The 25,613-nt window shown below is 32.5% G+C and overlaps 3 protein-coding genes and 5 non-coding genes across 8 annotated transcripts; 1 reads left to right on the top strand and 7 right to left on the bottom strand.

Annotated features, from left to right (window-relative positions):
• The first annotated feature begins 2,613 nt into the window (after nucleotides 1–2,613).
• On the top strand, nucleotides 2,614–5,743 carry LOC18095279 (putative beta-D-xylosidase). Its single transcript, XM_052447772.1, has 3 exons — nucleotides 2,614–3,547; nucleotides 4,106–4,825; nucleotides 4,903–5,743. Exons 2-3 carry the CDS (start codon nucleotides 4,465–4,467, stop codon nucleotides 5,145–5,147), a joined length of 606 nt encoding a protein of 201 aa, XP_052303732.1. The 5' UTR covers nucleotides 2,614–3,547; nucleotides 4,106–4,464; the 3' UTR covers nucleotides 5,148–5,743.
• A 1,800-nt stretch (nucleotides 5,744–7,543) lies between these two features.
• Nucleotides 7,544–9,896, bottom strand: LOC18095280 (vacuolar protein sorting-associated protein 29). Its single transcript, XM_006369809.3, has 3 exons — nucleotides 9,615–9,896; nucleotides 8,867–9,004; nucleotides 7,544–8,021 (listed from the first exon to the last, which is right to left on the bottom strand). Exons 1-3 carry the CDS (start codon nucleotides 9,744–9,746, stop codon nucleotides 7,716–7,718), a joined length of 576 nt encoding a protein of 191 aa, XP_006369871.3. The 5' UTR covers nucleotides 9,747–9,896; the 3' UTR covers nucleotides 7,544–7,715.
• An 11,443-nt stretch (nucleotides 9,897–21,339) lies between these two features.
• Nucleotides 21,340–23,807, bottom strand: LOC18095281 (60S ribosomal protein L32-1). Its single transcript, XM_006369810.3, has 4 exons — nucleotides 23,675–23,807; nucleotides 23,466–23,569; nucleotides 21,779–21,960; nucleotides 21,340–21,681 (listed from the first exon to the last, which is right to left on the bottom strand). The coding sequence occupies exons 2-4, from the start codon at nucleotides 23,553–23,555 to the stop codon at nucleotides 21,552–21,554; spliced, it is 402 nt and encodes a 133-aa protein (XP_006369872.1). The 5' UTR covers nucleotides 23,556–23,569; nucleotides 23,675–23,807; the 3' UTR covers nucleotides 21,340–21,551.
• LOC112326355 (small nucleolar RNA F1/F2/snoR5a) lies at nucleotides 22,229–22,373 on the bottom strand. Its single transcript, XR_002979991.1, has one exon. It is a non-coding gene; the product is annotated as a small nucleolar RNA F1/F2/snoR5a (small nucleolar RNA).
• Nucleotides 22,442–22,524, bottom strand: LOC112326338 (small nucleolar RNA Z196/R39/R59 family). Its single transcript, XR_002979974.1, has one exon. It is a non-coding gene; the product is annotated as a small nucleolar RNA Z196/R39/R59 family (small nucleolar RNA).
• LOC112326335 (small nucleolar RNA Z195/SNORD33/SNORD32 family) lies at nucleotides 22,591–22,668 on the bottom strand. The gene has a single exon (XR_002979971.1). It is a non-coding gene; the product is annotated as a small nucleolar RNA Z195/SNORD33/SNORD32 family (small nucleolar RNA).
• On the bottom strand, nucleotides 22,745–22,821 carry LOC112326311 (small nucleolar RNA U31b). The gene has a single exon (XR_002979959.1). It is a non-coding gene; the product is annotated as a small nucleolar RNA U31b (small nucleolar RNA).
• Nucleotides 23,319–23,401, bottom strand: LOC112326363 (small nucleolar RNA U31b). Its single transcript, XR_002979999.1, has one exon. It is a non-coding gene; the product is annotated as a small nucleolar RNA U31b (small nucleolar RNA).
• Nucleotides 23,808–25,613: the final 1,806 nt, after the last annotated feature.

The following is a 25,613-nucleotide window of genomic DNA, read 5'->3' as shown; positions in this document are numbered from 1 at the left end:
TATTCATTTATACTCATTTTTAGCCTTTAAGGGCTTTATTGCCTTTTACCTACTCATTTTATTTCAAAACATCACAATCTCCCCACCTTATAAAAGTTTCGTCCTCGAAACTTAATAGAAATGATTGAATACTTACTGAGATTATCGAAAAGATGAGGATACTCCTCACGCATCTTATCCTCGAGCTCCCATGTTGCTTCCTCACGTGAATAACCTTTCCATTTCACTTTCATTGAAGTTATATCCTTCGACCTAAGCTTCCTCACTTGTCGATCCACTATTTCTACCGGTTGATCTTCCAGCACATGAGATGGATCAGACAAATACTTCCTCAACATCGAAACATGGAACACATGATGTATAGAAGATAGATTAGGTGGCAAGGCAAGCCGATATGCCATTACCCCTACTCTTTCCAAGATCTCAAAGGGCCCTATAAACCTAGGACTCAATTTTCCTTTCTTCCCAAATCTAAATATCCCTTTAGACGAAAGACCCGAAATCCTATTTACCGTGTACTGTGATGCATCCAGGATTGGTTTGGGTTGTGTTTTGATGCAGAATGGTAATGTGATTGCTTATACCTCGAGAAAGTTGAAGAAGCATGAGCAAAATTACCCCACACATGATTTGGAGATGACTGCGGTAGTGTTTGCCTTTAAAATTTTGAGACACTACTTATATGGGGAGACATGTGAGATATTTTCAGATCATAAGAGTCTTCAATATATCTTTCAGCAGAAGGATTTGAATTTGAGACAGAGAAGGTGGATGGAATTGTTAAATGATTATGATTGCACGATTCAATATCACCCGGGCAAGGTAAATGTTGTTGCCGATGCCTTAAGCAGAAAATTTATGGGTAGTTTGGCTCATATTCAGGAGTTGAGGAGACCCTTGATTAAAGAGTTACACGGATTGTTAGATGAGAGGGTCAGTTTTGAGATTTGTGAATCGGGAGCATTGTTGGCTCGCTTTCAGGCTAAGTCAGACTTGATAGACCGAATTAAAGTATCTCAAATGAAGGATGAGTGACTTTGCAAAATTCAAGATGAATTTGAGTTAGGGAGAGCTCCGGGTTTTGTTAGACACGAAGATGGTGTGTTGAGATTTGGTTCCAGGTTGTGTGTGCCTGAGGTGGATGATTTGAAAAAAGATGTGATGACGGAAGCACACCAAACTGCCTATACTATACATCCTGGTTCTAACAAGATGTTTAGAGATTTGAAAGAGTGTTATTGGTGGAATGGCATGAAGAGGGACATTGATGAGTTTGTATCTTGATGCTTGACCTGTCAGAGGGTTAAAGGTGAGCATCAGAAACCACCAGGGCTTTTGCAGCCATTGTTGATTCTTGAATGGAAATGGGAGAGGATCACTATGAACTTTGTGTCAGGTTTGCCTCGGAGTCAAGAGGGTTATGATTCAGTTTGGGTGGTAGTTGATCGTTTGACCAAGTCAGCTCATTTCTTACCAGTAAAGGTGACATATGGGTTTGCAAAACTGGCAGAAATCTATGTTAACGAGATCGTAAGGTTGCATGGTGTGCCGATCTTAATTGTGTCCGAGAGAGGTCCACAGTTCACTTCTCGATTTTGGGTGAAGTTTCAGGAAGCTTTGGGGACTAACATTTAGTTACGTACTGCCTTTTATCCTCAGACAAATGGACAATCTGAGAGGACTATACAAATTTTAGAGGATATGTTAAGAGCTTGTGTGATTGACTTTGGTGTTGAATGGAGCAAGTACTTGTCTTTGGTGGAGTTTGCGTATAATAATAGTTATCAAGCGAGCATTGATATGGCTCCATATGAGGCTTTGTATGGCCGGAAGTGTAGATCACCTGTATGTTGGTATGAGGTTGGTAAGAGGAAATTAATGGGTCCCGAGTTAATACAGATTACTTCGGATAAGATTAAGGTGATCCGAGATAAGCTTCAAACAGCTTAGAGTAGGCAAAAGAATTATGCGGATAAGAGGAGGCGTAATCTAGAATTTTCAGTGGGTGACAACGTGTTCCTAAAAGTCTCCCCGACTAAAGGGATATTCAGATTTGGAAAGAAAGGAAAGTTGAGTCCTAGGTTTATAGTGCCCTTTGAGATATTGGAAAAAGTAGAGGTAGTGGCATATCGGCTTGCCTTGCCACCTAATCTATCTTCTATACATCTAGTGTTCCATGTTTCGATGTTGAGGAAGTATTTGTCTGATCCATCTCATGTGCTGGAAGTTCAACTGGTTGAACTGAGGGAAGATATGTCATACGAAGTTCAACCGGAAGAAATAATGGATCGACAAGTGAGGAAGCTTAGGTCGAAGGATATAACTTCAGTGAAAGTGAAATGGAAGGGTCATTCACGTGAGGAAGCAACATGAAAGCTCGAGGATAAGATGCGTGAGGAGTATCCTCATCTTTTCGATAATCTCGGTAAGTATTCAATCATTTCTATTAAGTTTCGAGGACGAAACTTTTATAAGGTGGGGAGATTGTGATGTTTTGAAATAAGATGAGTAGGTAAAAGGTAATAAAGCCCTTGAAGGCTAAAAATGAGTATAAATGAATAAAGGGTATTGTAGTAATTGAACAAAGAGTTGATAAATATAAATAGAAAAAAAAATATAGAAGAAGAGAGCTGTGTTTTAAGAGTGAAAAACTGACGGGAGAAGAGAAGAAAAGGGGAGGAAGAAGAAGAGAAAAGAGGGAAAGATAAGGGAAGGAGAAGAGAGTTGAGAAAATAAGTTTAAAGGTAAGATTATGTATAAATGTGTGTTCTTTAAGCTTTAAACTTCTGTTTTGATAAATATTAGGGTTTTGAAGATTGTGTTTTGGGTTTGATTGATGAATTAATTTGAATGTTATGGGTTGATTGTGGTGGGTAATGAGTTGATTAGTTAATTTTGAGATATTGTAGGTAAAGATGATGATTTTGAGTTATGATTTTGTTGAATGGTGAATTTGTGTTAGAAATCAGGAGATAACAGTAGGTAATCTGTGAAAATTCTGGGTTTGAGGTTGAAGATGACAAAATTTCGGTTTGGTCCGTCAATTTGTGAAAATTACAGTTTAGTCCCTAAACTTTGGAAAAATTATAATTTGACCCCTAAATGTATTTTGAGTTTCTGGACAGTGTTATTATGAGATTAAGGATGATTAATCTCAGTTTGATAATTGATTTGGAATATTTTCAGTTTGGTCCCTCAATTTTGGGAATTTACATTTTAGCCCCCAAACTTATGAAGATTACAATTCGGTCCCTGGTTTGTTCTAGACCGAATTTAGGATGGGTTATGGGTGAAAATTCAGTATGGTTACGTATTTACAGTTTGGTCCTCCAATTCTGGTAAAATTATGTTTTGGTCCCTGTTTTGGAAAATTGTCATTTTAGTCCATAAACTTAGGAGACTAAACCTGGTTTTATTTTATGCATTGGGATCTTTTGTTTGAGTTGTTTTTTAGTATATTTCATATATTGTTGTAGGTTCTCCTAACGATCCTCAATAGGATTTCGGGACTTTCGTCTGACATTCCTTTTAGTTCTATATTTTTCGGGTGAGTGGGATAATCTTTAATATGCATATATGATAAATAAATATGTATGTTGATTATACAATGAGTACAACTAGTTAATTTCTTGAATATTTATATATGTTGCTTTATTTTCCGAGTACTCATTTATTCTTGAATTTGCACTCGCAATCTGTAGAACTAGATTCTATTTGATATGATATACGTTTCTCTTATGATTCTGTAAATATCTATTATGCCTCGATATAGGACTTGTCAGTAACTTCATGCTAACGGAGAGTAGTTAGCCTATGTGCACATAGTATTCTGTATACCTAGCTGGTGAGAGAGGCATCAGCCTGTGGCGACTGATCATCCCACAGTGGTCACCTTCGGGTGTCATCTGGTCACCTTCGAGTGTCATCTGATCTCTGACATGTATTCCACTACTTTATGATAATGTGTTTAGTATGTATATGTATATGCATATCAAGATAAATTATCTTGAAAACTATAAATATCTAAAATATCTAAAATGTATATTAAATGTTATTCTCTCACTGAGTTGGTTGAACTTATCCCTCATTCTTAATATTATTTCAGGTTCTTAGTTTCTGATAGCAGGTGGACTTTGTTGAGTGTTCCTGTTTTTTCAGTTTTGGTCGGTATGCCTTGCTTGTTTTGGGAGGCTTTCCTTTTAGTTTTGATTCGATGTCTTAGATGCTCCACTATTACTTTGTTTCAATTAAGTTTGGATTTTAACAATGTAGTGAGTATTATGAATTATTGTCTTTGTTTTATCAGTTTTGAATAATATAATATTTTTGAAGATTATAAAATGTTGTGTATTTTTGAATAACTTATTCTTTTGATATGTCCGTTCTGAGGCTTAACATAGGTGGGATGTCCTTTCGATACCGCTCCTGTGTTGCCGGTCATGAACCCGGGATTTGGGTCGTGTCATGATATATGAAATGGGATGCGGTGAAATGGCATGCAGGAATGATAGTTTGATCTTTCCTGCCATGGAAGCTGCGAAGAAAGCTGATGCCACTTTGTTATTGATGGGCTTGGATTTATCGATTGAGGCTGAGAATTTGGATAGGGTGGATCTCCTTCTCCCAGGATACCAAACTCAATTGATAAACCAAGTTGCTCAAGTCTCTAGAGGTCCAGTGATTCTGATAATCATGTCAGCAGGTGGGGTTTATATCTCTTTTGCAAGGGATAATGATAAGATTCAAGCTATCTTATGGGTTGGACATCCTGGACAAGAAGGAGGTCGAGGCATTGCCGATGTTGTTTTTGGAAAATATAATCCCGGTAAGCATTCTATTTTAATCTGTTAATATCCTGCGAGTAATTAATTAACCGAAATTCTATTTTTTCTATTATTATAGGAGGGAGACTACCACTCACATGGTATGAGAGTAGCTATGTTGATATGTTACCTATGACATCAATGCCACTGCGACCTGTTGACAGCTTCGGTTATCCTGGAAGAACATATAAATTCTACAATGGCTCAACAGTTTATCCATTTGGATATGGACTCAGCTACACAGAGTTCAGGAACGAGCTAGCATCCCCAGCTGAAGCCTATCTTGAAATCAAATTGAACAAGTATCAGCAATTAATGCCATGACTTGAACTACACCAGTGAAGGCTACAGGCAAAGTTGTCCTGCTGTTTTTGTTGATGATTTATGAGGTGACAGTCCAAAACGTAGGGGATAAGGACGGCAGTGAAGTGGTCATGGTTTACTCAAAACCTCCAGATGGTGTTAGTGGGGCTCATGCCAAGCAAGTCATTGGACTTGAGAGGGTGTTTGCGGCAGCAGGTAAGAGAGCAACAAGGTGAGATTTTCTTTTAATGCTTGCAAGAGCCTGGCAATTGTAGATACTACAGGTTACAAGGTTTTTCCATCTGGTGTGCATAAAATCACGGTGGGAGATGGTGGCCTTTTTTTTTTCGTCAGAGTGAGCTTCAACCACTAGCAGGTTGATGTTTCTCCTAGGATCGAGTTGGAGATTAGGGTTTTTTTTTCTTTCTAGATGTCAGTTTTCAGCTAAGTTGTTTCTTGTTAGGGCTTCTTTGTCATGAAAGTAGGTTTTGTTTGCAGGAATTCATCTTCAAATCCAGTGCTTCGATATTTCCTTGTAATCTCAATCAAATTTAGTCTTCACATTTTCTCTTTGCAAATGATTATATTTTGTTGTGTGATCATCACACATGACATAAGCACTTCTTCAGGTAAATATATGCTGCTGCTGACAGGCTTCCTAACATGCCATCTATCCTCAGATGGTATACGAACAATTTGAATAGATTTTGGAGAGAGATCAGTGTTAGAATGGTCCCAAAATAATGAAGAAATTACTATTGTGGCTGTTAGCAGCAGACGAAAACTAAAATCGGAATAAGATTACGTGCATGCATGTAAGCTAATATTATATATATTAAAAAAAACTAAGACCAAGGGTGAATTCATTGTGAACCTAGACAGAAATTACTATTTACTGTAATAATATAATTATTATTTTACCCTTTCAATGAAAATCAATAAACTTTTATTGGGGTAAAATGATTTTTTTTTCTTATGCATATCAATCATTATTAAATTGATTAGAGACAGTTCAATTTTTTACCAATCAAATACACGGTGTAATGAATATATTACCATAAAAAACAAGTTTATTTTAAAAACATAATGTAAAGATTATATTACTCTTAAAAGCAAGAATTATCAAACTTACATCTAGGGGTTTTTTCATCTTTTTATATTGGTTTTTTGTAATAAATAAGTTGATAAGGGTGATATAATCTTAATTAAAAAGAATTTAATAAAAAAAGTTTTGAATGTTGTTCAATGTTTGGATCTAGATGCCAAAAGAGTTAACATAACTTTTTAAGTGTTAAAGAGATGTTTGGAAGTATAGTAACGATTGTTTTTCAAAGTGTTTTTTACTCAGAAATACATCAAAATAATTTTTATTTTATTTTAAAAAAATTACTTTTTACACCAGCACATCAAAACAATTCAAAAATAATCCTTAAAAGTTGCAAATTGACATCTATGCAACATTCAATTAATTCAATAAATCGTTCTAATTTATATTTTGCCTCCATTAATGAAGCAATTTGGGCAGCAATAAATCAAAACTTTTTATTTTTTTTTATCAGATGATAAGGGATATTTTCAGACCAACTTACACGTTAATTGAGATTAAATCTCTTTTATAGATGATCTTAAAAGTGCACCTCTAAGCATTCAAAGAAATTTAATAAATTTTGTTTAGATGTTGGCCAAAGATTCAAACATAAAAAATTAAAGAAATATTTTTTTTTTTCCACCCAGCCAACCCCTTAAGTTTTTAATAAATCAAAACCTAATTTTACTAAATTGAGATCCATATATCTATCAAGAACCATGAATCACCAAAGCAAGCAGAATCACAGGCTATATATATATATATATATATATAAGAATTCACCAAAGCAATGAATTTGGGCAATTTATTGAGAGCAACAATTTAAAAAATAACGATTACCTCACTCTCAAATATTGGCTTTAATTATCATATTTTTTATATTTATTTAGAGGAGTATTTAGAAATGTAGTAGCGATTAAGAAGCTTTTCATTTAAAAATATATTAAAATAATATTTTTTTTATTTTTAAAAAATTATTTTTTACATCAAAATAATATAAAAATACTAAAATTTAAAGTAGTACAAAAAAAATTTAAAAAAAATAATTTTTTTCAAATAAGTTTTTTAAACACAAAGATAAAACAATTACTAGAAAGTTTGTAGATATATGCTTACATGGACAAACTCAATAATGGATGACGCAGTGAGATCGATTAGGAATTCTTGCCAGTGGAGGCTTTGCAGCACACAAGAAACCAAAGGAATATTACACAAAATACACTGCAAATTAACCAGAAGAGAACCATGACAACTTGACTGAGAAAAATAGTGTTGAATTCAAATGCAGGACCATGGTTGGTCATCAGCTTTCTTCTTTCTCAATAAATCATTATTCATAAACTATAAATTTCATTGATGGTTCTAAATTGTCATAACTCATAAATGAACCAAAGGCTTTCTCCACTCAAATATGCACAAATAGTGGATCACATTTCATTTCAAGGAATCCAAATACAATACCAGGAAAAGAAAAGGAAAAAAAAAACCTGCAGGCTGCAGATTCAATGAGCGGAGTGAGTGGCAGTAGTCGTCTTCTTAAAATCAATCTTGTCGACTTTAACCTCGCCATCAATGAGCTCGTAAACATACACCACCACACGTAGGCCATCAATGTCCATGAGGACAAAGCTTGGGTTCACATCATAGGTAATGTTGCTGTAGGCACCGGTGGCAGACCCTGGGTTTATAACAACACCTCCCTCGTGTTTGTAAGCTGTGAATTGATGGGTATGACCGGTCACAAGTATGTCCACATCCAGCTGCCTCTGGAGCATTGCTAGTGAGTCCAAATCCCCCCACGGAACAACCTTTAAAACATCAAACCAACAAAACAAAACTAGTAATTACAGGATGAAACTCATCACAAAATCTGCACAGCACTCATGACAAACAAATCATTAACTTTAATCTACAAAAGCTTTGGCCTTTGCCAGCACAATATGGTTTTTCAAGAATACAAATTATGAGGCTAGCGGATGTTCCGATCAAGAATAAGCAAGATGGGTGCCAATGGGATTTACAACAACACAGGAAAGAATGGAGAGGACTTCATCTCATCTTTGCAACTATCTTTGTTTTTTCTTACTTCATAAAATGACAAATCAAACAAACAGAGGAAGTAGTAACTAGGGAAATGGATATACATCACACTTGATGTCTACTCAAGGAAGTTTCACACCAAAAAGGTAATAAATGCTAACAATGAAAGGTGAGGTATTCCCAAAAATATCAGTTGAAGTCCTAAAGCTATGAGCAATGAACCAGTGGCGAATTACATGAATATGATGATAGTGGCAGCACTAATTAAAAAATCAGGTTAATTTTATTGAAGAAAGTTTGACAAATTAAGGACAAATGAAAACAAGAATAAGGTTTGACAAAGAGATAACTTAATCTTAGCTGACACGGAAAGAAAAATTGCACCACGGCAAAAATTACATGTCTAATGAACCACAACAACTGGAAAAGAGGTTGTTATATTCGAGTGTTGTACAAAAAGGCCACAAATTTAGAATAGCATGAGGATCTAGTGTAACATCCTGTTTATGCTGGGAAGAATGCAACAGGCATCATATGCTAGTAAAATAGACAAATGAACTATGTTTAGGAGAAAAAGAAATAAAAATAAAGTAGGAGAAATAGGAAATCAAACCTGATGACCATGGCACAGTCCCAACTTGAATTGACCAATAGTTAATGTTTTGGTCTCTGGATATCGAGTATCTTCATCATATTCACCTCGAGTGATATGTAAGTCAGGGCAAAGAGTCTTCAAGTAGTCATGAACTTCCTGAAAATCTCACAAGTAAAAAAAGAGTTGGTGAAATTTATTTCAGTAAGTTAAACAGAACTGGTGCTTAAATGCTTCTTGTGGATATGCACTATCTCAAAAGACATTCAAACTGCTATCGGCAAACAAGTTGATGGGGTTCTTTTAATTTCCAAAAGGAGAACACTTGGACTATAAAAACCAAGGCTCCTAGGATTCAAAAACCAGAGACAATGCCGAAAAGCCAACATGGGCAACTCTGCAATCACAAGGTTGACCATTGAGATGCATCTAAGAGCCTAACATGAGAGCAGGATAGTAGTTTAATACATTAGCAACCAAAATTACTTTAGTCAAACATCAAGCTGTTAGGTTAAACCCGGCTCCTAGAAAGTTTGCCAAATGGGAAATATCCTACAGAGGCTTAGTCCAAGTGAAAAGGCCATGAGCATTAATGTTTTCAAATTCAATGAAGCAAGGATACAGTGATGATATAAAAAAAAAGGATTTGATTTGACCAAATAATAAGAATCCATTTATATGTGAACTGAGATAGAGGCGAAGGAAACCCATTATTTATAATAAAATAGTAGAATTAAACAAGGTTAATTAAATGAAAAAGAAGAGATACTTTGATAGAAAGATTGCCAGTGCAAATGATGTGCTGGATCTTGCCAGGAACAAGCATGGACTTGAACTTTGCAGGGAGATCAGGTGCTCTGTGGGGTATGTGTAGATCCCCCAGCGCCAATACCAACACCATCTCTAACACTCAGATTTAACCACCAACTTTTTTCCCACACACACAAAGACCTTCCTCTTTTTCGCAAAACCCTCTCTCTCTCGCTCTCTCTCTCTCTCTCTGGTCCTGTTCTTGATCAATGAGATTGATTCTCTCTAGTTTCGTTTTGATCGCTTTTGGGGTGAACGACGTCGTTCTCTGCCCGTCCAAGACTTCCAAACGAATCAGGTGGGTGTCCTTGATGAGCAAATGACATATTTGTCCCCCAAATTTATAACTTCAAAGAAAAAAAATAATATATATATATATATATGATGTTATTTTTATCACAGCATTTCATTTCTAAGAATATAAGCTATCCATTTAATTAATATGACTAAATATACATCAATATTTTTTTTAATAGGTATAAGAGTTTATGTTATTTGTCCTAATTTCTGTTTCATTTTTTTCTGTATATTTAGTTGTTGTTGCTGTTTTTTTTTTTTATCATAATCATTGTGAATTTTAAAATTCATTTTCCTTTCATTTACATTATAGCCTTAGAATTTGTCCCAGTATGATTGTTGTGTTGTCGTTGCTTTCTTGGGCTATATTATAGGATTAACTATATTAAATTATTTAATTATGAATTATGAATTATTTTATTGTGATGAGAAGAGATGAGATAATAATAGTTACGATAAATGATAAATAAATAGTTTTTAACATGAAATATTAATACTATATATTTTTTAATATGTTTATATTAATCTCTTATGATCATTTAGCAGATGATTGTAGCAAAGTTAATTGAAAATCTGATTAAATTAACATAATTAAAATTATTCAATTGATATAGATCAAAATAAAATCAATTGGTTTGTGGCAATTCAATTTAAATTATTTTGTATTTGTAGGTTTTAAAATTTTAGGTAATCCACTCGTAAAGAAAAGGTGTTGCCGAATTTTTTTAAATGGGAATGGTTTACAGTATCTTAATCCTTTAATTTATGTAGATGCCTAAGGGAAAGTTAATAGCACGTCATACGAATATGATCGCTACTAGTTCTTCTAGCAGCGCTTCTGACGACCATGAGTTGTTAGGTGCCAGCCAAGAACATGCACTTGAGACACTGACAGCCACGCTCGACGCGGGCTCATCAAGTGTGATGTCGCCACGTAAAAGAGGGTTCCCTTCACAAGGGATCCATTTACCCGGAAGTAATAGGCTCAGTAAAAGAACAACGTTTCAATATAAGTTTGTTTTCCCTTCACATCGACATGTTAATAATTTTTGAAAAAATAATTTCAAGCAACATTGTCAATTTCAGGTTTACAAATATTAAGGCTACCAGAATCATAACATCAACGATGAAATCATCAATGGAAATTACATTGTTTCAATGGAGTCAGGTTTGCAAACATCCTAAATAGAAACCGATGATTGATACATGGTTCGAAAGGTTTAAGGTTAGTATTAACTTAAATATTTTATTATTATGCTAATTCAGTTAGTTTATTAATATTAATGAAATTTTTCTTGAAAAAATTTAATTGCAAGGAAAATTTTGAATGGGATAAAGCTAACAATGTTATTGCAATGAGGGTTTGGGAGAATCACGTTGTAACTAGGTAAGATTGAAATCAAGATAAATTTTTTAATTCTTTTATTCAATTTTATTATTCATTTACTAACAAATAACTCATTTGTACCATACAGGTTATGTGATTTTTTGTACGAAGTGCAAAGAAGCCAAACAATATGCGTAAGAAAGAGATCTTCTAGACTGGAAAAAGGTGGCAGTTTGGAAGGATTTTAGACCTCCGTACATCTTCGAGGCCATGTGGGTGGAATATATTCAGCACGAGATGTCCGATCATTTTGTGTGATGATCACACTCCGATGCGAAGAACCGGAACCAGCGTGTTCACGGTTCCGTTACCACGTACATTGGCGGCTCTATTCCATTCATTTCGCATGCAAAGCGGATGGTAAGATTCTTTTTTAATTACATCCTTTTTTATTTGTTTTTTTATAACTATATTTAGCTAACAATAATTTTTTCTTGCAGGTTACAGTTCTTAGACGTGAACCAAGCCTGATGGAGCTTTTTGTTGAAACATACATGCAGATTGATGACTGCCAAAAAGGATGCAATAGCTAGTGAATAACAGAGCTAAACACTTTGTTGTATGTTGTTTTCAACTATTTTTCTTAAGTTATTATTTTTTTTAATTTGCTGACTCTTTTTTTCCAATATACATATAACACTCAGTTGAAGAAAAGATACGGTGATGATCCTTTGACCTGTCTAGATCTCGATTCGGATTTTTGGTTAGAGGTATGATCATTTGGTGGACCTGATAGAAATCAGGCATACAGTCTCTCTAACACTATGGCCAAGAGCTTGTGGATGGCCCGTAGTGTTTCAATTGTTGGATGCTTGCAATCGGTTCCAAACACTCAAACTTCAGAGTTCGAGGCAATTTTAGATCAGCGAGTTAAAGGTCGTACATCTCATCTTGATGTTGATTATGAAAGACTCAATGTCGAGACGGCCGAACTTTGCTGATTGATAATGAAAAAGAGGTCATAGATAGGTGGTACATGTGCTCCCTCTTATTCGCCTCACGGTATAGGTAAAAACCCACCTCCTTCTCCCCCAGCGTCTATATTTTATATTAATTGTATATTAACTTATAAATGTTTAAAGTTTTAATAAATATTTCAATTTTATATTAATTTAATTTTTTTTTAATTGTTTTCTATTTTTGTTTAATAGATTTTTAAAAACATATATTTTTAAATTATTACTAATAGGGTTACTGATGGACGCAGTCTGTAGGTATATTTCAGAGAGTTGAAAAATAATTACTATGAATTTCACCGCCATTGTTCACTCACAGACATAATAAAAAATGATTTTTTTGACGATTATATGTTGAATTCATCGATGGAATGACATATAGTTTTTCTGTTAGTAATATGTTATATTTAGCGATGGAAATATCGACGAAATGAAGTGGGTAAAGTTTTTTTTTTACGTGCTTAATCTATCAGTAAATCCATCTATAAAATTATCACCGAGCATAAATCCCGACAAAAGTTTTTTCGATGAATTATTTTCGTCTATGAGCTCGCTAGTAAGTTTCATGCCGATGGACTATAAGTATAAATACCGATAAAAAATTATGTTGATAAATCTAAAAATTTTATTAGTGGTATGTCCACTGAACTACTTTTCACCCTTCATAAACTTTCTTATCCAAGTGTGGTAGAATAGTAATTATTACTACATTACTACTCAGCTTTTTCTTCAGCATGTATGCAACAACTCTGGTTCTCTGTATGATCAAATAAGAGTCATAAATCACAGATTGAGTCCAAAATTTCTCCTTAAAGCCATGATACTCTGAAGATAGAGCTGTATTTTTAAATACATATAGTCACCTGCTGTAAATCCTTTTCAGTTATGCCATTGTCTATCAGTTACTTCATTTTGTGTTTATCATTTTCCAATTATCTCTATAAAAATTGATCCATACAACTTCTTCTTTAAATCACTTCTTTAATTGCAGCTACTGTAGAAACCTCATGACTGGTCCATCATTTTTAAGGTGGTGGATATCCATACAATGCTTAAAAACAAGATATTTTGAATGGTGAACGGAAAATAGAGTTGTATCACTAATGTGTTAAGGACAACCATTGGTGCCATTTACAACATTGATGCATTGTCATGCATTTGAGATGATTTCCCAAACATTGGTTCAATTTCTCATTCTGCCTATCTATTGTGAATGGTATACAGAGTTTATAAGTAGTTTACCCTTAGCTTATTAAATAATTCCTTCTAGAAAAGACTAGTAAAAACTATGTCCTTGTCATTCACTGGTAGCCCTTGAAACCTATATAGATGATCAATGAACACCTTGGCCACATCTTGAGTTGTAAATGGATGTGAAAGTGCAATGAAGTGCCTATACTTTATGAACCTATCAACCACCACCAGTATAATGTCTTTGCCTTCTGACTTAGACAATCCATCTATGAAATTTATAGTAAAGTCTTAGATTAGAAGTATACTTACCACCTCTATATTGTGGTGAATAAGGAGGTGTTACATGATGTATAATACTGAGTAATTCTAAAAATTTAGAAGTATACCCACCATCTCTATCATATTGTAAATTTTTTATTTTTTTAATTGATTTTCTACTTCTCCTTTAGAAATTTTAAACTTATCAAACAATTCATTTTTAGAGTTTTTCAAATAAATATAAGAATATATTGAAAAGTTATCAATAAAAGTTATAAAGTATCTTTTACCACTACGAGTCAAAACATTATTACTATCACAAAAATCATTATGTATTAACTCCAAGAGATTCTTTTTCTTCTCTACTGGATTAAAAACCTTTCTAGGCTATTTAGCTTGTACATATATTTCATATTTTTCTTTTTTATTATTAATATGTGACTTGGGAATTAAATTTGAATGTATTATTTTTTTAATAGTGTTAAAGTTAACATACCCATGCCTACCATGACATGAATCACAACATCCAATATTTGCAATAAATAAAGATGAAAAATGTAAAGTAGCACTAGAAGAAGGCATTATACTTAATTTATAAAGATCATTCAACAAATAACATTTTCCAACATAAAATTTAAATACACTAACAACTGTTTTATTAAATCCTACAACAAGAGTAAAACCATTTTGGTCTAACAAAGACGTGCTAACTAATTTTTTTCTAACATTAGGAACATGAAAAACTTAATCCAAAGTAAGAACTTTTCCAGACTCGACCTTCTTTTAGGACTTGAGCTACACTTTCATTCCCTATACTCACAATTCGTGTACTTGATACCTGATAATAGGATAAAAATAATCTTTTATCAACACGCATATGAATATTAACCCCAAGATCCAACCACCAATCATTTGAGTTAAAAGTTATATTTAACTCGAGGCTAGAAATAAAATACTTGTGAGTTGAGGAAGAAGACCTAGCCCTTACAGTTACTACATTAGCTTGAGGTTTAAAAGACTCTTGAGATACTTAAGCTTTAGATGCTTGACCAAGTCAATTGTTGCAATTCTTAGCTACATGACTGTATTTGCCACAAACTCAACATTTCACACCCCTTTTATAACTCATATTATTACTTTTAGGCCTATTAATATTATTATTATTGTTGTTGAACTTTTTCAAACCTTTTTTTATTAAAACTCTTAGTCGTTGGTTTGAAAGAACTATTAACAACATGTGCCATAGCTTGAATATCATATTTTTATTGTTACGAGGCACAATGTTTTTCGTCAATTCTTAAAGCAACAAGCAATTTATCAACAAAAAAAAAGTTTTCATGTTTTTATTTTAAACCTCTAAGCAAAATCAAACCAAGAATATGGTATTTTTTTTAATAAAAGAAGAAACAAGAATTATTTGATTAAGTTCCATTCCCTTAAATACTTTATCAGAAATACCTTTTCCATCAACCATTTGAAAATCAAACCACTTTTCAATTGAATACCTTTTAAGATATATTTTTTCTATACCATATTTATATTCAAGTGCTTCTTATAATTCAAAAGCAGTTTTAGTGTTACAAAAGACACAATGAATATAATCAAACAAAGCACTTAAAATTTTACTTTGATACAAAAAACATTTATCAGTAGTCATCTTTACTACTAGAGAAAAATGCATAACTTGAAGAAATAATTAAAGTAGTTGATTTGTCAATAGTTGATTTTTCAGCACTTTTTATTTTTATAATCATTTAGAATTATAAGGGGAAAAAACTAAATTCAATAAACCAAAATTTCATTTGTTGTTGTCAACAAAGAAAGTTTTGACCTAAAAAAATTTTAAATTTGCTAGATAATGAATTTATGATGTCCGTAGCAACAATCAAGTAAACAAATCGATATTTTTTAGAGGAAAAAAAAAAAGCAAAGTAACCCGTGTTTTTCTCTTTACAATTATTAGGAAAGTTAAATGAAAAGAATTAGGGAAACAAATGCAACCAAGATTTTTATCATTATTATTGTTACATCAACAACTAAAAGCAATACTCAAAATTAAAAGTAAATATAAGCAGAGTAAGGGTTTAGAAGAAGTTTATAATTATAGCACACAGTAGCACTATCATTAGAGAGAAAATATAAATTGTTTAATATAGCAAAAATTTCCTAAATTTTTTAATCATCATTTTTGCTCCTTTGATTAATAAGGTATAAAAAAAAGTCCAGTGACTCGTAAGAGGTATATACAATAAGAAAGGTCTTTAAGATACAAGAGAGATTAAGTAAAATAGGAAAGTGTTTTTTTTTTCAAGAATTTCTAAGAATTACATACTTGCCACATGTCATATATATATATATATATATTCTTAACAAATGTATTAGTTACCAAATATATTTAAAACAATTAAATATAAATTATATTAACATTTAAAATTTATATATAACACCATTGGAATTTTAAACTGCTAAGTTAATAAATTTTATTAATTATTAACAACATCTATTATTATTTATAATTATAAATCAAGATTATAACAACAAATTTTTTGCATTGCTAATCACAACACCACTTATTGATCAGTTTCAGAGCAACTCCATTGGAGGAGGCAAATGGAAAGCCAAAATCAAAAAACTGTCCTTTTAGCTATTATCTTCAATTTTAATAGCTCTAACAGGATATCTATTTGAATAGCTAAAATACATTTTTTCTATTCAAATGTTATTTCTACACGTCTCCATATAAAGCCAAAAGCAAGGAGAAGGTACACATACCATTTGGCCAACGTCTCTTTATCTACAATTGACCTTTGTTTCCCTTTTTAAAAACAAAACAAGAAGAAAAAAAAATATGCAAACCTCAAATTCGTCTTGTGCCTTACTTGCTCTATGGTCTGTAAGAACAATAAGCAGTTGTCCTTCAATCAATTAATAACATCAGTTGTGCCCTAACTTCTCAATTCAACAAGAATTATCTTTTAACTTTCATATTACTTCATTAATTTTATATTTAATTTTATAAATTACTCATATTAATTGTATAATTAATAACACGATTATATTATATAAACAATAAATAAATTAGTTATATAAGTATATTAAAATTAGTTTAATATAAAATATATCAAAATATAATTAGCTCTTTTAAATAACTTTTTACCATTAAAATATACATAAACTAAAATATTATATTTATACTATTTAAAAAACTATTTTATCAATTTAACTCTTCAAATCATCGTTGAGTTGCTCACACAGGCTAGATGATAATATTGTTTGCACAATCATGACGAAAGCACTTGTGAATAATGTTGAAGACTTCAATGATGTCAAGTTAAGGTAATCTAATCTAATAAAAAAGGAAAAACCAATTATTAAAGATATAACATGATTACTTGTAACTCTCACTCTTACAGGCCGGTTTCAACAGGAAATAACAATTTGGAGAAAGCGATTGAACACAAAGAACTTCACTGCCAAGGCTTATAATTTCTTGAAAATACAGAGAAGAATCAGAATAGAAACGCCACTGTCATTGCCGGATTTCAACTATACTTTAACAAGGATGAAAGACCATTAAGGCAGAAACTCCAACCATGTTGAGCGCCTGCTATTGCAAGAACCATTAGAAATAACACAAAACAGTGGCAGACAATTCGTCAAATACAGAAAAGAATCCAGTGAAATGTTGGCTCGTGATGATGCCCTAAAATATACTCTTGCATGTTTGAGAAAAGGATCATATCAATGACAGGAGAAAAGGAAGTAGTTATTCAATGTCCTTACTGCATGTTGTGTAGACATGGAGATCTTCAAGCTGATTGGAAAACTTGGCTTAAAAAACAGTCTTTGTTCCTCTTTCAATGCGTGGAAAGAGCAGCCCTGGCCATGATGATATTCACTCACAATTCACACAATCTCTTTAACTTCCACATGAGTTTCTATATTGTCTTGATTTGTAATGTTTCTTTCCAACTCTTAAATAAAAAATTACAAATTTCATTTCACAAATTACTGGCTAATAAAATAAAAAACAACAATATGATTAAAAGAACAAGCCAACAACTCAAAAAAAATGAATAATAGTTAAGTTACATTTAAATGCCGCATGGCAATTCCATATATTTTATTTTCCTCAACAAAATTATATATTCCTTCCACTAGCCATGTTAAAACCATATATTCATTCCAATACATTAGATTATATTCGGATCATATCACGCAAGTTACATGGAAAAAACTACCTTATAAGTACATATTTTATTTTATTTTATTTTATTTTATTAAACTTATAATGTGCCATTCTAAAAAAAAAACTATAAGATGTGTTATAATAAATAAAGCCACTAATAACAAAAACAAAACAAAAGGATGCAAAAACACTCCTGATGAAATCGTAAAAACTTCAGATTTAATTTGGGCTTTCAACAACTACATCTTATATTGAAGTGTATGGGCTTTGAATGTGGGTTTTATCTCTAGGCTTGATATTCCCTACAAAACAAGTTTCCTATCAAAATAAAAGAACTTAAGTTAGTAAATATTAGGAAGGAAATAATACATAAGAATGAGAAGGAGAATGAAGAGTATAAGGAGTACGTGTTGTGATTGTTGTTTGTGGTATGTGATATTATGAATGAACTTGTATATCTACCTGGTGTACCGAGGTATTTATACATCTTAGTTACATGAGCTTATCTCGTAAAAAATGAAATAATGATGGAGAATAATTACTTCTTCTCACATGTATTGAAAAAAGAGTTATTAGTTGTTATGCCTCGTTATACCATTCATAGAAAGATTTATGCTTATGGATGATTGGCCAAAAAGGTTGGCATCCTCTTAGGATATAGGTTGGCAAGAGATAATCACTAGCAAGAAAGTTGGTGCCCTCTAAGAAGACACATTGGGAGAGATAACCAATGGCAAAATAAGTTAGGCGCCCTTTAAAGAAACAGGTTGAGGGAGATAATCATTAGCAAGAAAGGTAACATCGCACTAACAATTCATGTGTAATCATAAAATAGTACAGTGTCATACTAACTTTCTTAGAGGCTACATTTTGGTGTGTGCCAATCATTGGACTTCTTGAGGATTCACATGGGATTAGATTTTATCCAAAATGGTTAGAATAAGGCCTATTTTTTTTGGCCTAAAAGACAATTGTCCATTTAGGCCAGACTTCTTAAATGACAGGACAACCTTGGTACTTGGACCTAGTCCAAATAGCAGGCTTAGGATAGTTGTTATCCTTAATGGCAAGATAACCCTACCATTTAGGCCTAGCTCAAATGGCAAGTTATTCATTTTTTTTCTTAACTATACTATCATTTACACCTTAAATTTTTAAACATTTATGTTTGAAAGATTTAATTAAGAGAAGTAGAAGAGAAATAAAATAATTAACATCTTATACATGTCATATTTTCTTCACACACTTTTATTTATGGTTAGATGTATGGTTTTAATATCAAGGAATGTTAGTCAATCATGAATGGATCTCTTAGTGTTCCTTTTATATGTTCTTCGTATAGTATGGTATCAATGGCATTTGGGAGATTTTGCTCTATATTGTTGGAAATAAGGGTGTTCTTACCTGGTCATGCTTATTTTTTTCTACTCAATTTTTTTTCCATTACATGTTTTACTTTAAGGAGAGTTCAATCAGTGAGAGTATATAGTTGTTCCCTTAAAGAATAGTTTTAGACTCCACTGATCAGGGCTTCAATACCAATGGATTTGAGTAGACTTCTTATAAAGCATTTTCTCATTAGCCCCTGGGAGATATGCTTTGGTGCTCTTATCTTTTAATTGCATGTTGGAAAAGAGATTAGTTGTGCTCTTTTTAATTAGTATGTTTGTACTAAAAAGGGATATGAGTTTAGTGCGTGAATGTTAAGGATGAAGCCAAGCTCTAGATCATAGTACCACACCCGAGCATATCCATGAAATGTTTTTGCAAGGACATTATACATAATGATGTTATCTTGTATTATAAACTACAGGATGCTTTGCATTTTCTATATGTACTCTCTTGGGTATGTAAATCCACTATAGTTGTTTGAGTTAGCTTTAGTAGATAAATAATCTTTGAAGAGATGAGTGTGTAGCGCTCGATGGTAAAGTGGAGAATCTCTTATTTGACAAGGGTGGAGTGCATTCTCAAGAGCTCATATAGTTATTGATTTCATCTTGCATCGAGGTCTTTTTTTTTAATGAGTACATAAGTAAGGCTTGGAGGAAGATTGATGAAGATATTCATTTATATGGCTAGGACTTATTAAGGAATGCTCTTTATAGCATGAGCATCTTTTCAAATTGTTGGAGTACAAGTGTACTCGTGCCTACTTGCTTACACATTGTTATGTCCTATTTCTTTAGAGAATCTGAGTTGTCTATATGCATTTAATGGTGAATAAAATAGAGCAAGGTGTTTTTTTGTTAATCGAAAAGGTGGAAGAGTGTGAAGTTATTGTTGTATAGTTAAAACAACATCATTGACGACTTTCACTTAATGAGTAATTTGTTAGAGATTTGAAGGAACTAGAGTATATACAATTTAAAGATCGATTGCTCTCCTATGACCTGGCATTTCTAAGTCAACCATGGAAAGAACTTTTAGGTGAAGAGTAAAACTGGAATAAACTAGCTTTTGTTTAAGTTTCTCATAGACAATGCCAGTAACAAGGTTATAAAAACTTTACATTGAATTTTAGGTTTTCCATAGCTATATCTTGGGTTGAAGTGTTTAGACTTTGAATATGATTTCCATCTATAGGCAAGGTATTTCTTATAAAAGATAAATAATGTTTAGGAAATAAAAGGAGAACAAAGAGTGTGGGGAGTGTATGTTATGATTTTTGTTTGTGGTCTAAGATCTTGTGAATGAACTTGTGTGTTTACCTAATAACCTAAGGTGTTTATACACCGATCACATGAACCTACCTCGTGATAAATGGAGTAATGATAGAAAATAATTATTTTTCCTCACCTGCAACTTGAAAAAAAATTATTAGTTGTTATGTCTTATTATGTCATTAATGGAAAGGTTGATATTGTGAGTGATTGAAAAAAAAAATCTTTTTAAGAAGAAAAGTTTGCAGGAGATAGTTATTAGCAAAATAATAATAAGCAACCTTTAAGAAGATGAGCATTCGGGTTAGTCATTCGACTACAAGAACGAAACACTAGAGATTAGACACGAACTGGATTTTAGTAACGAGGATCGGGATCGTGAGATAGGTAGATACTCATCTCTTTTTAACACCATGAAAAGAAAGCTCAAGCAGGCTAGGCTAGATACTCGTCTCTTTCCTTCTATTTGTTTATATCTTAAACTAAAATAAAATAAAAGGCTATTTATATAATTAATTGGTATGACTTTTAAAATAATCCAATTATTAAATATTTTTAAATGATATTGAAGTTTTTTTATGTGGTTTTCATAATTTTGAATATGATTTCAATCATTTGAACTCCTTAAAATAATTATTCTCATTATCAAGTAAGGATATAAGTAAAAATAGGTTTTAAAAATCGCTCTGCAGCAGTGCATGGCATTTTACTATATACAAAAAATAAATAGCCTTACTTAATTAAAAACAAACAAAAAACTTTTCGGTCAGCTGACTCGGAAACAATAAAATCAGATTCATCTCATACAAAATCGATAAAAACAGTAACCTTTGCATAACAAGGATCCTAATTCAACGAGCACCAGTGACAGGAAAACAACAAAATCAGCAAAATTGATAAAGAAAATAATTTATCACTCACTCCTAAACACACTATTTCAAGATCCACTTCTTCATTCATCCTCCTGGCTGCGCAACCTGGCAAGCTTGTTCGTAACAACAACGTCAAGCTGAGCAGCTCGCTCCACGATCTCTTTTCTCTTCCTTGTTGACACATTATGTGCTATCTCAGCGCAGTAAGTCCTGGAAAACGTGATGGCAAATATAGATTAATGACCAAACAAGTGAATTTCTACCCTGGAATAACACACTCCAACATGATCTCATCTGTATTTTTCACCTGTTGTGCATCATCAGTACTTCAAGCTCCTTGACATTGTGGACAACAAATTTCTTGAAACCGTTTGGAAGATAATGACGAGTCTTCTTGTCAGAACCATAGCCAATGTTGGGCATTAGAGTGCATCCCTTGAACTTTCTTCGGACACGAGAATCAATACCTTTCGGTCTGCGCCAGTTTGTCTGTCGAAGATTTAATTAGTTGTCGGCAGCAATTTCCTTGTAAAAGTTTATAAAGAATATTCATATAGTATTTGCAGAGACCAGCTAACTGGTAAAATAGATAGCCAGGCTAGCTAACATGAGCATGTAAACCAAAACGAAAAAAAAACCAGTGTCAGCCACTGGATAGAAATCAGTAAAGACTCAAAGGTAATAAATTAGGTAAGCTTGTAGTAGACGAGAGAGGGGAGACAAGAAAATGGCAAGGAAACAAACGAATTCAATAGAAAGATGTAAGCAGGGATAAAGTAACAGTAAAGCTTGTATAGACCAGCTAACTGTGTCGCAAAACCTGTTTCGAATTTGTTTCTGCCCTTGAAACGAAATGTCCAGCCACGAATATAGATTCTGGACATTAGATACCATGGGCAAACCTCTCTAAGAAATTTATAGACGAGACACTAAGCACTAAAAAACACGACAAACAATTTTACTCAAATTCTGCAGCCTCAGTCGAAAGATGGTGATTTTTATGATCATCACAGGATAATCAGAACTAAAAAACAATTTGCATCATAGATTGCAGTGGCAAAAAGAATGGAAAATATTAAATTTTAAAAAAAATACAATAAACAGCTACATAGATATGCAGAGAGATCAGATGGTAGTGCATGTATAAAATTCATCATCTTAATGCAGGAAAAGTGGATACATATCATCACGCCTCCTTGCATATCTCCAGAATTGAAAACCATACTCGTAAAAAATAAAAGTACAAGGATAAGAAGTCACTATTTTCCATGAAGGATCAGATAAAAAAAGGTTAATCACCAGCTTCCATTAGGAAATAAGACTGGGTGTCAAAAATGCTTCATCATATCCTTCAAACACAGCAAAAGAAAAAAGAAAAAAAGACGAGAACTACTATCTTGTCAACGAAACAAGAAAACCAGAAAAAAGCTTCACACGTTAACAAAGAAATAAATAAAAAAAGGGGAAAGAAATTGTTTCAGGTATTAAGGGATCAGCTAAAAGGTCAATCTTTATCACCACCTTCCATCAATAGATGAAGGTCAAAAGATATCACCATGTCCCTATCAATCCAGAAAAACAGAATCCAACCACACGCCCCAAAAAATAAAAATAAAATAAAAAACTATAATTCACAAAATTTTAAAGAAGAAGAAAAACACAAGGAAACCATAAAATTACTCGGAAAAAAATAGTGATTTAGCCTAGAAAGGATCAGCTAGTCGATCGCTAGCTCACCACGTTGCAACCAAAGAAAGAAGCAAGTGAGACTGGGTGTCAAATGGGCTCTTCATTTCTAGGCTAAAAGAAAAGACCATTTAAAAAAAAAAAAACAATATGAATAAAAGGAATCAGACAAACAAAAGTCAATCACCACCTTGCATCTCAAAGTGCAAGTAAGACTGGGGCGACAACAATTATCATCATTTTCCTTTCAATACCCACTCCCAGATGTTCTAAGCAAAAACAAAAGGATCAGCTACGTATACATATACCTTGACAGAGATCTTGCGGTCACTTTGTGGCCTCTTGAACTTCTTAACTCTCTTCTTAACAATCTTCTTCGTAAGCAACGGCACCGCCATTTTCACTTACCTTCCTGCGTTTAAACAAAACACGAACCACTTATCTTTGTTAGCTATTTGCATATTATATTGTAATGGGATTGCAGAAAGACTACACGAAAATAAGAAAGACAACTCACAGTGATTTGCTACGCCGCCGAGGTTTCAACTTTGAGGTTTGGCTCCAGCTTTATATAGAGCGAGAAGCAAAGCATATTAGGGTTTTTTTCCACTCGGATCAAATTTAAAAAGATCAACGGTGGAGAATTATGGTTCTCTTGATTACCTGGCATGAACCTGTTTGTTTGGAAACAGTAGATGTTGGTTGGGCCATATGGGATTCTTTGGAAGCCCATTGTTTAGACAACGCCATTTTAGACGATTTTTCTTTATTTTTCTTGGACTTTTTGTTGTCGCTGGCATGGTTGCCCGTCTAGGTATTTTTTGTAAAAAAAATATATATATATTATTAAACTTGGATTTTATTTGATATAATAATTTGATGATTTATTTATTAATCCAGTTTCTAATTCAGTTTAGGTTTTAAATTAAATTAAATAAAAATTAATTCAATCAATTTAGCAAATTTATACTTGATATAGTTGACCCAATTAAAACTCGTAATTTTTTAAAAAAATTCAACACAATATCATCTTAATATTTTTTTAATAAAAGAAAGACAATATAGGTTTATAGAAATAAACCAAGGCTAACATGTAACGCTAAAAAATCTTTAAACACCTGTAGTTTAATTATTTTAAAAATAACAATAATATGTATATCAAAGGTTTTAATGTTATGGGATTTTATCCACATCAATTTGAACTAACACTAGATTAACTCGTCAAACCAAGTTAACTCGTCAAACCCGAGATACGTGTCATGAAAGTCTGATAATTAAATAGAAAGAAATTTAACATTAACAAACTAAATTAAATGAAAAAAATTAATTAAAAAGAAAAAAAATTTGGGTTAACCCGTCAAACTAGGTAAACCCGGAAAACCCTTCAAACCATGTTAACCCGTCAAACATGGGATTCGCGTCATGAAAATTTGATAACTAAATAGAAAAAAAATTGACAGGTTTACCCAGAATTAACTAGATTAACCCGTCAAACCAAGTTAACCCGTCAAGCCCGAGATACGTGTCATGAAAGTCTGATAATTAAATAGAAAGAAATTTAACATTAACAAACTAAACTAAACGAAAAAAAAATTAATTAAAAAGAAAAAAAATTCTGGGTTAACCCGTCAAACCAGGTTAACCCGGAAAACCCTTCAAACCAGCTTAACCCGTCAAACCTGGGATTCGCGTCATGAAAGTTTGATAACTAAATAGAAAAAAAAAAAATTGACGGGTTTACCCAGAATTAACTGGATTAACCTGTCAAACCAAGTTAACCCGTCAAGCCCGGGATACGTGTCATAAAAGTCTGATAATTAAATAGAAAGAAATTTAACATTAACAAACTAAAGTAAATGAAAAAAATTAATTAAAAAGAAAAACAAATTCTGGGTTAACTCGTAAAATCAGGTTAACCCATCAAACTCAAGATCTGTGTCATGAAAGTCTGATAACTAAATAAAAAAATTTAACATTAACAAATTAAATTAAACAAAAAAAAATTCATTAAAAAAAAACAAAAAAAATTAAAAAAACAACTCAGCGTTTCATTTACTTTTTAGTATATGTTATAATATAATATAATATATTAATAATGGGAAAAGTCTAAAAGGCGTGGAAAAACTACAGTACTTTTCTCACGCTTTTTAGAGTATTGTTAATGGACTTTTTGGATGCAAATATAACCTGAAGATGTCTAATCTCAATTTAATGTAATCAAGTTTTTATAAAATTTAATTTGAAGTATAAAACTATTTTTCAATTATAAATTCTTGTAATTCAATTTCTGTACATTGTGGAAACTATACATAGTGAATAATACCTTATAAGAAATTTATTTATTAAATATTTTTATATTATCACCCATTTTCATTTCAAATGAACAGTATAAACACTATCGCATTAAATCACTCTTGGATGGCTGAAAAAGATAAGAGTTCGTTTTTGGATTTAAA

The sequence above is a fragment of the Populus trichocarpa genome, chromosome 1 (assembly GCF_000002775.5).
Source record: "Populus trichocarpa isolate Nisqually-1 chromosome 1, P.trichocarpa_v4.1, whole genome shotgun sequence".
Lineage (NCBI taxonomy): Eukaryota > Viridiplantae > Streptophyta > Magnoliopsida > Malpighiales > Salicaceae > Populus > Populus trichocarpa.
Note: the sequence above shows the minus strand (reverse complement) of the source record. Positions and strands in the feature narration are given on the sequence as shown.